Below are 12,168 nucleotides of genomic sequence, written 5' to 3'. Positions count from 1 at the left end.
CTCCCCCTCCTGTCTTCCCCTCCTTTCCCCTCCTCCCAGGCTCTCCCACGGTTCGGGCGGGTGCTCAGCAGCCCTAGCCACTGGGGCTGCCACTCCGCCCCCCGCGCTGCGCGGAGGCGCAGTAATAACCCCGGCGCGGGCGCTGGAGTGGCGGCTGGAATCCTGAGCTCCAGCCCGGGTGGGATCTTCGCTGCACGCTTGCACACTGGTGGCTGGCTGCTGCCCGGCTGCAGACCATCCAGTGACCTGCCCTCACGGCCGAGCGCCCCTGGATAAAGCCCTGCGAACTCTACTCAGGAGCGCAACGCCAGCTCGAGCGGGGAGACCGGGCTATGAGGGTCCCAGGCTGCGCGACGCTCTGGGTGCTGCTGCTGGCGCAGGTCTGCGTGCAGGTGAGTAAGGTGGGCTTCTGCCACAGGCAGTAGGTAGCGGTGCATCCTTGACAGGTGGGGACGCGTCCCTCCTGGGACTCCTCTCCCGGAACCCCAGAGGTCTCACCAAGGTGTTTTCCAGCAGGCACCTGCGTGCGAGATGGAACCCGCAGCTGCAGCGGCTGGAAGCCCTAGCGTCCGGCATCTGCCCCCTCCCCCGGAGCGGCCTGGAGGAATGGAAACCGGCGGTAAGTCAGCGAATTGGGGTCTTCTAATCCTTGCAATTTAGCAGCTCGTAAAAAACCCACCGCTGGTTTATAAACTGCTGCGAAGGTTCCTAACTCTAAACTCTGCTTTTAAGACATGAGTGCGCGCTGACGAGTGGGCTTCCACCGATATTTATATTGAAATTCCTGATATAATAGTCACGGTGTGCCAGTTTCAATAGTAAGAAAGAGACAAGGAAATATATTTTACTTTTAGAAAATTAGAAGATCCTAGGCAGGGTCTAGACCAATGTGTAGGTTAATGTACACCTCGTTGATGTAAAGTCTTTACCAGAGTTTCTCTCTTCCCCTCCTCTCCCCCACCTCAAGTCTCCCTCTATATCTAACTATCAGAGTAAGAGACAAAAGGCTGTCGTTATTCCACAGTGCTTGTGACCTGAGTATAAAAGTTAATGCTTTTCAAGAACTGAGTCACAAGTGAAGCATCATAGAGAGTGGAATGGCTAATTAGCTTGTTGTGATGTCATCAGCAATGTTTGTGTTCTGTGCCACAATTTGGTAGGGAAGGAATCTGATCCTTCTACAATGTGTGGTTTGGCTTCTGCTGCTTACAAGTGGCTTTTGCAGCATCTGAGTGGAATGGGTCTGTGTCATGCTACCCCCTCAGATAAACGAGAAAGCAGATGTGTGACATGGGTTTCTAGGTGGTTTCTCTCTGTGCCCCGTGTGACAGCAGTTACTGGATGTTAGTTCTCCATATCATTTTTCCACAGGGAATGACATTGGCTTTTAGAGGAACAACTAGGTTTGATTATTTCAATGTGTTCTTAGAAAACCTAGGAAAGTAGAGTTAATGATCAAAAATTCTTCCATGCAGTTTATTCATCCTGTTTAACAGAAAGACAAAATATATTTGCATTAGCTGTTGAAATTCTGTCCTACTGAATGAATATGTGAATTGTACATAGTATATAAGGAGATTGATGGTAGACCGTGGGCCCCTTTGAGCACCACCAGAGGGCGCTAGATACAAATAATATAAAATGTTTAAAAATCACTTTCACTGTATTTAAGGGGAAAGTTAACTCTGGGTCTGTTTAAAGCTCCCTTCCATAGCGATCCTTATCTCCTTTAATGCTTCCCCATGCATTCTACAACATGATCATATTAGAAGTTAATGGTCCACCTTCATGTATTTCTTTTAAGATGTGGTAAAAAAGTATTTGTTTTAGAATAAAATCATGAAAATTCCAGAGGGACTCAGGATATTTTAGAGTATTTTATAGCATTTTTGAAGTTTTATTTAGAGCAAGAACATTATAGATAGAGAACTATTCAGGAAGAAAAGCCTGTGCTTCCTGCCTAAGACTTGGGCTTCCTTACCTTTCCTGTGAGCACAGAGGAAAGCATCTTTTTGTCACCTTGTCAGCTGGTATCGTTAGCACAGTGTGCCCATGATAGCCACTTACCTGGCTGGGTCAGAACCTGAAGCAGGTGTGAGCCATCATCAGGGAGGTTCTGTCTTAGTAGACACACTGCCCCCACCTCCCCAACCCTCTTGTGCTTTAGCTGTTTAATTATGAAAGGCTGAACTGAGAAAGTGGGCATCAGTGGACAGTGTCCACACCTCCAGAGGAAAGACCACTCAGCAGTACACAGCAGTCTAGAGTAGCAAAGCTATCATGCACTTCATGTGACCTTGGGATCAGCTGACTGTGGGATGTCAGGTACCCATGATACAAGTTGATTTTGAAATAACTATCTGGGGCCCTGGTTTTTGTTCCAAGTAACAATTCCAAAATGTTGCTGGGTGTCGGAGCGATCAGTCTCCCAGTGGAGAGAGCATGCCATGGATGTCCTTGATCCATTTTCAGATTCTTAAGAAACATGCCAATTTTTTGTTTTTGTTTTTGTTGTTGATTCAACATTGCTTTTTATTCGTTAATGGGAGATTAAATGCACTTTCCTACAAATATATCTTTGTAATAAAAATCCTGGCTCTGTTAAACCAAAGACCCATCACAGATTGCTAACTTTTTAATTTCCTAAGTAAGGTTTAGAAGTTCTTTAGAACTTGCTTTAACTGGATGTAAAAGATGTGTGTTTGTGTGTGTGTGTTTGAAGTTTGCAATGGTTTACATTCAGACACCTACATGCCAGGAGACAGGGTAGTCTCCGGATGGCCCAGCAGTCTGCTTGTAAATGTTTGACAACCTCCCCTTTGCGGGGGAGGTCTTGGGCACCAGTTCATACATTTGATTGGATTCCTGTGGTATAAATACTCCCATTGCTGCCAACTCCCAGCCACCAGTGTGATGTCACTGAACACAGAGGAGGAAGCAAAGTGCCTGGAGCTGCTACCTGCTGGCCCCCCAGGCTCACCAGGGGGTCTACACCCACAGTGCAGTGGGGTCTTTTCTACTCTGACTCCTTCTAGACTTGAGGCTGTGGTCAAAAAAACTTAAAATCATGTAGTTCAGTGTACTGAGTGAGCAGGGATCCACAAACTTTTTTCTCATTAAACACATCTTACATGGACAAGGTCTTTTTTAAAGGATTGCAAACAGCAGGAATCTCACTGTGCTTTATAGACATCATGAGCCACTGTTTAGGGGATTACAGTCTTAGGGCAGGAGTGCAGGGTCAGGGTCAGCATTCGGCTCACGGGTGTCCCAGCTGGCTTCTCTCCCAAGGGTGCCAGGGCGGATACCCTGTTTGGTGGGTTCATTCTCTGAACTCTGGCTTTCCCATCCACAGACTCATTCCTGAGAGCACGCATGGGATTCTAAGGGCTGCTCTCTGGAGCACAGGGAGGCTTTTCAACCTTGGCTGTAGTGGCATCCTGTTCTGGGGGCTGCCCCATGATTGCAGAATGCTCAGCAACAGCCCTGGGTCCAGCCTGCCCCAGTCCAGGAGCAACAGTCTCCCTTTCCCCCTGTGATGACCAAAAAGTCTCCAGACAGTGCCATGTGTCCCAGGGAGCGGGAGTCACCTCAACTGAGCACCACTGGACACAACCTGGAGGAGGCTCTCCCAGCAGGCCCTTCTCCTCCCTCTTGGGGAGGAACAGGGATGGAAGCAGGCGGAACAGCTGGGGTCTCTGCCAGCACATGCCAGTTCTGGAGAGGCAGCGGCTGCCATGCTGGGGGTTTACTCAGCTGATTGCTAAAAAATCAAAACGTATAAAAACACAGTGAAGTGAAGCCCCTGTTTCAAAACAGCTAAATACGCAGCTCCCCTCCCTTGCTAATTTCCCGCATCCTGCTGTCCCCTGTGCTTCCGAGGCCGTTAGCACCTTGCGTCTGTGAGGTGGACACACGTCACAGTGATGGACCACCGCCAGTCCCTTCCTGATTCCGTGCCAGCAATACCATGTTGGTCACTAAAGCCAGCCGTGCAGGGTGTTTGCGCCAGGGAAACGGGTGATGCCACACGTCAACCTTTCTCCTGGGTGGTTGCCTGTCCTTCCGTGCTCAGCACAGCACTGCGTGCCCTAGGGAAAGAGGTCCTTCAACCAACCACACCCTCCTCTCAGTGAAGGGTAAATATCATCCGCCCTCCAAAATAAAGGTCGTAAGAAGTGGCTTATGTCACTGGGGAGAAGTGTGACTTTTTTATTTGGTTGTCACCTTTTCATGTGCAAGAGAGTTTGCTGATGAGCTGTGCTTTGAAGCAATACCATGTGCTTCCTGTCCCCAATGACCCCAAAGGATGGGTAAGGGGTCAGTGGCAAATGGAAAGCTGTCCCCTGGGAGGCCATGTGGTGAGAGGCCTTAACAGATTATGGGGAGGAGCCTTTCCTAGAACCCAGAACCCAGGGTGAGAGGGGTGTCTCCCTGTAAGGAGAGTACTTTGGGCAGATGCAGGCCACACAGGAGCAAGGCTCCTCCTCTTTGAGTGGCACCTGGAGCAGACTACAGACTCCCACATCTCACCAGAAGCACCAACCCCTGCCCCAATTCTCCTTCTCCACCAGACGGGCACTTTCATCAGTTTCATATGATTTCTCATTTTCCTAATTAAAATATCAAGGGTTGCCAACCTATTTTACCCCATCAGACGCAAGTCACCTTCTTCAGTGGTTAGTTGAAGGTCAGTGGTGAGTTGTCAAGTCCTCTGTGGAACCTGCTGCCTCTCCAACCTGCGAGGCCCTCCCCACCCCAGTCAGGTAGGCTGCGTGCCCGTTCACACCCCACGGTCGGGACTGTCCTGTGGGGCCCAGCAGAGCTCAGCTTGGCTCCAATTGCATGCCCTCTGACCTCTGCCTGCCTTGCACGGGCCCTCACCCTGCCCTGGGCTCCAGCAGCAGGCTCTCCGCTATGTCCTGCCATCACCCCTGGCTTGCTTCACCTCTCCCAAACCCAACACACACTTTTCCCAGAGCCCTGCTCCTGAGTAACCACGCAGTCACCTACCAGGACTGAGCAGGAGCAGAAGGACAATCTACTCTGAAGTTTAACTGTGAAGAAAATCTTCTCCCCGTCTCCAAAAACAATTTATTGAATATTGTTGACTTACAACAAATTCCACTTGACAGAAGTAGATTGAGGTTTTACTTTATCTTATGGCCAACGCAGAGAAGAGCTGGGTTCATAAGCGTCTGGCAGAGAAGCTTCCCAAGAGTGTAATTTGATAACAGAGGGGAGATGCATTCTTAGAATATGAGCCCTGGGGTTATGTCCAACAAGCAAGAGGAACTACACTGCGGGTCCACAGGATGTCCACCTGGATGCTGGCGAGATTCCTTTGGCCTGCTCTGGGGCTGGGTCCAGTGTCCTTTTCAAAGACATCTCACATTTGGTGGAAGGCCTCACACCCTGCTGATATTTTAGAGTGGGTGAGTGTGTAGAAAAAATTCAGGAGAGAAAGCCAGCCCTCTCCTAGAATGTGCAGGCCCAGGGCTCACCAGCAGTTGGAGGCACATGGACCATAGGCTTAAGCTACTGTGACCCATCACCTGGGATTTGGGACACCTATGAAAACTTATGTCCCATGTATGGTAACTCTGAAATAATCATTATGTTTGTAGAGGTCTATTCTTTTGATATAAGTAATAGATAGTGATTAGAGCATTTGAATATATGTCAATTGACACAGGGCCTTAAAGTAGGTGGGAAATGGAAGCTCTAGATTATTCCAACCTATTTTAATGCATCCGTGTCAATTTGTAATTGGAAGACTGAGACTTAATGGGTTAAATAATGAAAAGATATGAAACAAGCTGACAAATCACTAACTAAAATATTTTGTGATCCGGCTTTGACACAGCGGTCTTTGCTTGGCCGTCAACTCCAGGTCTGAGCTGAGAACGTGTTGGGCAGCAAGATCTGACCCCAAGGGTGAGGCCCGCCCTTCCCTCCCACCCTCTGGGAAGCAACCTTGCCCTGGACCGTGGAGGGTATTGTTGATGGTGGTGATGAGAGGACAGGTCCTGGTTTCCTGGAGAGGGAGGAGTCATCTGGAGAAGACACGGGGTGGTCACAGGACCTGCCAGGATCCCTCCGAGCCCCGAGCTCCGCTCTTTCTTCTGCAGAAAGGGCCTGACCCCAGATGCAGCCCTGGGAGATGCCTGTGACCAGGGTCCTGAAGGCTTGGATGCTTGTCCAGAAACCTGCTAGCATCTTTGGGATTTCTTCTGCTTTTTAAAAAGAATTAATTAATTTGAATATGGTGTAAACGGGTACAGTATATAGTGGGGAGAAGAGTATGACGGTGACCTTTGAGAGGCAGAGGAACGTGAGATCCGGTCAAGTTACAAGAGCCCAAGGAAACAGGAGGGGAAGCCAGACCAACAGGGGGTTCATGAGCTCTCCAGTGGGTGCAGACACACATGCCAGCATTTAGAACTGGCTCCTGGTAGATCTGGAGTATGTCAGCACTCTCCACTTTCTCCTGCCTTTAAATAATTAAGCAGCAAGTTGTCTTATAAAAAATTGTGGTAATTTTAACACAAAATTTGTCAAATTAATGAAGATGTCTATGACAAAACAATATTAATCCAGAATGTCTCAGAGCTGTAAAAATGACTACATGTGATGGTTACTCTGGCAACACAATTTATGAGATATAATTCTAGAAGACCAATTTTGGTCTTACATGATCCATAATATATTTTAAGTATTATAGAATATTCTGCATTGGTAATAAGGCATTATGAGGGCAGCAGTGTTTTACCTAAAAGCCACTTTTAAGATTTTTCCTTTTAACTCAGATGTTATTTAGCCGGCATTTGGATCTGAGGATGGGAAGGTGTTGGATTTTCCTCCATCATTTCTTACTGGTGAAAATGCTAAGGTAGTCTTGATTCTAAGACTTTGTGGTTCTTTCCAAAAGCCTGAAGGTACTCAGCTTCCTGCCTCTCCTCTGATTTCAGAGTATGACCTGGTGTCTGCCTACGAGGTTGACAGCAGAGGTGACTACGTGTCCCACGACATCGTGCACCACCAGCGGCGGCGAAGGGCACTGGCCCGGCCAGGAGGTGACTCTCTGCACCTCCGGCTGAAGGGCTCCAGGCATGACTTCCAGGTGGACTTAAAAGCTTCCAGCAACCTGGTGGCTCCGGGGTTCGTGGTGCAGACCCTGGGGAAGAGGGGCACCAAGGCCGTGCAGATGTTCCCACCCGAGGACTTCTGCTTCTACCAAGGCTCCCTGAGGTCCCACAGAAACTCCTCCGTGGCCCTTTCAACCTGCCAAGGTTTGGTGAGTGCGATGGTTCTGGCTGCCAGGACTGAGATGGGGGCGGCACTGGCTAAAAGGGGGGGCACCACCAGAAATGTCCCTCAGAATAGCCTCGCTTGTGATTCTGTCATTATGGGCAGACATCTGTAAAAGAAGGGGGAAACTGCCAAGTAAAACTGAAATGAGCTGTGTGGACCCCTTCCCGCCATTGCCCTCGCGGCTGGCAGATGAACTCCGCTTTTTGGAAAGTCTGTATTGAACTTGCAGCCAGGTCTGTGTCAACCAGCTTCGTAGGAAGGTTTTTACTTAGTTTAAGAGTCTGTTATGGAAACAGGGGAAATGTCTTCATGTGACTCTAGTTGTTGGATTGGCTGTCTTGGTCACTTGGTTGATGTTTGAGACTTTAAGAACCTTCTCCTGTCATTCTGATGCTGGTGACAAGCTTGAGACCAGGGCAACACTGGCCACATCAGATGGTGCCTCTGCTGGTGCAGGTTTCAATTCCTGAGTCGGTGACTGAGACCGTCCCCTCAGCTTGTCTATCTCCTGTGCTGCACTCTGCAGAGACCTTGGGGTGAGCAGCAAGTGCCGGCTGGGACCCCCCCTGCCCCCCTCAGGCCTGCACAGGCTGAAATCTTGATGAATTCTCTCCTACTATCCTCAAAATGCTTCCATAGTTTTAGGGGGAAAAGGCTTAGGAGATACTTAGACTGTTGGCCACAAATTAATCTCAGGCACAGATAAACAAAACGTGACCGAGACCAGAGTGAAACTGCGTGGTCAGGACGCTTCCAGCCCTGGCAGAGCAGAAGGTTGAGCACATGGGCTTCTGGACATCGTCCACAGCTCTGGAAAATGCTCCCAGCCTGTCCTCCACTTCCTTTCCTGCTAGGAAAGAAGGACTCCAGACCCCACAGCTCCTGAGGACTTGTGTGTGTATGGGGTGGGGGGCATCGGATGCCAAAATCACATCCGTAACCTTTCTTTGAATAGCTACATATATGCAAATGCTGAATCCTGTAAAATACTTTAGAAGATTAGCTTTCTACTCTTTAGAGGAATCTGATGTGAGTCGATCTCATTCCTGCTCTCCTTTGTGAAGGCTTTTGGTTTGGGATGCGTGGAGCAGGTGTTCAGGGGTGGGGTGATTTCGCACTCTTGTGGAGCATGAAGACCATATGCTGGTTCTTCCACATCCTCTCCCCAAAGCAAATCTTCCTTAATCGAGTGGTTTAGTCAGTTTTTTCATCACTATGACCAAAAGACACGGCAAGAACCATTTTAGAGAAGGAAGTTTATTTGGTGCTCATGATTTTAGAGGTGTTAGTAATATATAGACAGCCAACTCCAAAGCTCTGGGCCCAAGGTGAGGCAGGACATCTTGAGAAAGGGTGTGGAGGAGGAAAGGAACTCAGGATGTGGCCTCCAGAAAGCAGAGAGAGAACTTCGCTCACCTGGGACAAGATATAAAGACCCAAAGCATGCCCCCCGTGACCCACCTCCTCCAGCCACACTCTCCCTGCCTACAGGTGCAGCGCACTTACTCCGTGTCAATGGCTTAGTCTGCTGATTAGGTTTAAGCTTTCAGGACCAAATCATTTTGCCTCTAAATATCATAAAGGAGAAAAGCAGAACTAAAACAAGCATTTTACTTTAGATTTATGTTGACAAAAAGTATGTGTGTCCTTGGAGCCTGCCAGACCTGGGCCCAGAGAGACCATGGCTGATGAGAGGGGCAGGGGAGGGTACATTCTCTCCCAGGTACTTGCCTCAGACATGAGCTTTCGAGAAACCTCATTTCCAAATCATAACATGGAGTGAAACTCTTCATGTATCTATAAATTATGATACCTATTCCTTGGTTTTCTTTTGCAAAGATTTAGACCAGCCATGTGTGGGAAGGTGGAACATGCCTTTCCAATTTCGGCAACGCTGGCTCTGGTTTTCGGGATTGGGTGGGTCTTTGCCATTAACAGCGGGAGACAGGCCCTCTGACGACCCTGGTCTCCAAGAGGCAGGGCCCTCCCGTGGTAGTTGAGTTATGCCCTGGACGGTGTCCCACGCATCAAGCTGGCTGGCAGCAGCTTGGGATTTCTGGCTCTCTTTGAACATGACGGGAGTTAACAGCAGAAGTGTAATTGTGCAGATAAAAAGTGAAAAAGAACAGAAAAATAGGCTCCTCTGGGCAGTAAACAATGGAATCTGATAGTGTGACCTAGGGAATAGAAATTTGTATGTTTTCACCATTAATCTTCCAAATACATGAACGCCAGCTTGCCTGATATTTTGTCCATAGACGGTCATTGCAAATGTGACCTCAGCTGGCCTTTAGAGTGAGAGGCACTTGCCCTGAGATAGGACAAACCAATGGCATTTTAAGGGAAAAAAAAAGATTAAAAGTCCTCTCACTTTAGCCAGATGAGAAGAACATTGAAGGGGCCCCTCAAGTGGCAGTCAAGTCTGCTGCTTCTCTCCAGCTGGGGCCGCCCCACTCCTCACCTTCCAACCTTTTGGCACGTGAAGAACAAGAGAGTGTCTTTTCCATGAGATGAGAGCTCCCTTGTCATTTGGGGATGTTCAGATTCTAGTCTAACCCAGACCTCAGAGAAGATGAGGAGGAGGAGGAGCAGAGGGAGCCTCAGTTGAGACTTTTTTCAGTTTCTAGGTGGAATTCGTTGACCCCACTCTCTGGTGGGAGCCAGGAACCAGTAGAGCATTTTGTGCTGCTCCTGATGCCAGGAGAGGTGCGCTGCCTGCCGTGCGTCGAAGTCCATGCTGTGGCATCAGGTTTTCGCACAGAGAAAAGGCTGCACTGCACCGTCAGCCCCAGGCCAGCCAAGGAAGTTCACAGCTGCCTGCCCTCGGGGTGTCCATGGGGCTCACAGGAAGGGGCAGGAGATGCTGCTTGCTGACTGCCCGTGAGAAGCAGGACTTCCTGTCCCCTCACAGGCCTTAGGTCTATTTTCTGGGCATACTAGGTTCTGTGCAGGTGGTTTGAGCTTGTGACATCCACAGGCCATTGACTGCATGAGCAGGCTCCTGTAGCTCTTGTCCTTTCTTGAAAACTGGTTCCAAACCATTCTTGAGTGGATAGCATTTTCCCTAGAGACAGAACTTCCTTATTTAAGGAATTTGGCCCTGGGTGTGGCCAGGCCCTGGCCTATTTGTTTTCACCCAGACAGTTTGGCAGAGCCCAGTGGAAAGCACATGAAGGCAGGATCCTGTCTAGTGGGAAGTGCTCCCTATTCTCCCCATTTAACCTTCAGGATGAAAAGATCACTCCTGATTTCCAAGCATGTTGCCTCAGAATGTAGCATCTTGTGCCATGGCCACAACAGTGAGGCCACACACCTTCCACAGCCATATAAAGTTTCCCCTGGGTCATCCAATTCTGAATGTGGAACATTTTCCAAGTTGTCCTCTTATGACTGATTTGAAGAGCACTGAAATCTAGTTGATGTTGTTGTTCTCTTTGTAGCAAACAAATATCATAAAGGAGAAAAGCAGAACTAAAACAAGCATTTTACTTTAGGTTTATGTTGACAAAAAGGATGTGAATGGTAAGTGGGCTTCAGAACTGTGTCCCTGGAGCCTGCCAGACCTGGGCTCAGAGAGACATGGCTGATGAGAGGGGCAGGGGAGGGTATATTCTCTCCCAGGTACTTACACAGGGAGAGGCAGTGAGCACCAGGAGACTCAACAGAGGGCACCTCACCACCATGGTGGCACAAGGAGTGGTCCACAAACCAAGACCAAGCCCAGTCTTCAGGGTAGAGTCAGGACAAGATGCTCATCAGGGGAGGGATCACAAGCATCCTAAGAAAGGTGGCTAACATCTAAGAAATTTATGGAATTCTTGATAATATCACCCCGCAAAAAGAGATCAATATTTTTACATTAATCAAGTACTATACCAAATAATATTTGTATACTGTACCACCAATTATCTTGATTCAAAATATTAGTTAACAATAAGCATGACCTTTTCAAGATAATATCTGTTATACTTACATCTCTACCAAATTGACAGTATGTGTCTCTTGTAATGACCTCACACTCACACAAATTCATTCTAATGCTTAGACAAAGTAAAGGAGAAAAAGGAAGGATCAAAAAGCCCTGTTTTCATTTAGATAATGAAAACTGTTGAACAGATAGAACACCTGGGCTAGAAATAATGATGATGATGATGATGATGATGATGATGATGATGATGATTGCAAGAATGATATTCACTTGTTGAATGTTTGTGCAAAATAATTTGCTAGTAGCTTCACACTTGTTATTCACTTAATCTGATAATCCACAGAGATAAATACTAATTTATTTTAAATATAAGTTGTAACAAGGTATAATTAACATAATGTAAAGTCCATGCCTTCAAAATGTACACTTCAGTGGGTTTTAGTATAATCAGAGTTGTGTAGTTTGTACCAGAATTTAATTGTAGACATTGACATCCCCTCAGAAATAAAACCCTAGAGTTCATCCCCATTTCCCCAAATTCTCTTACTCCTGAAGTGCCTCAGAATCCAACCTATTCCCTGCAGATTTGCCTATCTGCCCATTTATTATGAGAAACATCCAACCTGTGGCTTGCTGGTGGCTAGCTTCTTTCCTTAGCATGATATTTTCACAGTTCATCTATGCTGTAGTATATACCACGGCTTTATTTTGCCACATATTTTATTTCATCCATTATCAGTTGGTAAACACTACTGTATATTTTCATTTTTCCGTTATGAATAATGCTGGTATGAACATTTGTGAACAGGTTTATGTGTGGACATGAGTCTTTATTTCTCTTTAGTATGTACTTAGAAGTATAATTCCTGGGTCATGTAAATCTCTGTGCTTAAACTTTTGAGAAGCTGCCAAGCTGTTTCCAATAG

General features: G+C 47.6%; 1 protein-coding gene across 1 annotated transcript in view; it reads left to right on the top strand.

Annotated features, from left to right (window-relative positions):
* The first annotated feature begins 332 nt into the window (after nucleotides 1-332).
* The window catches only part of Adamts16 (ADAM metallopeptidase with thrombospondin type 1 motif 16), a 129,055-nt gene continuing 117,219 nt past the window's right edge, over nucleotides 333-12,168 (top strand). The window contains exons 1-3 of the mRNA XM_076856230.1: nucleotides 333-392; nucleotides 514-619; nucleotides 6,972-7,297. Coding sequence (XP_076712345.1) covers nucleotides 333-392; nucleotides 514-619; nucleotides 6,972-7,297 — 492 coding nt within the window. The remainder of the gene's footprint in view (nucleotides 393-513; nucleotides 620-6,971; nucleotides 7,298-12,168) is intronic.

Source organism: Callospermophilus lateralis, chromosome 5 (genome assembly GCF_048772815.1).
Source record: "Callospermophilus lateralis isolate mCalLat2 chromosome 5, mCalLat2.hap1, whole genome shotgun sequence".
Lineage (NCBI taxonomy): Eukaryota > Metazoa > Chordata > Mammalia > Rodentia > Sciuridae > Callospermophilus > Callospermophilus lateralis.
Note: the sequence above shows the minus strand (reverse complement) of the source record. Positions and strands in the feature narration are given on the sequence as shown.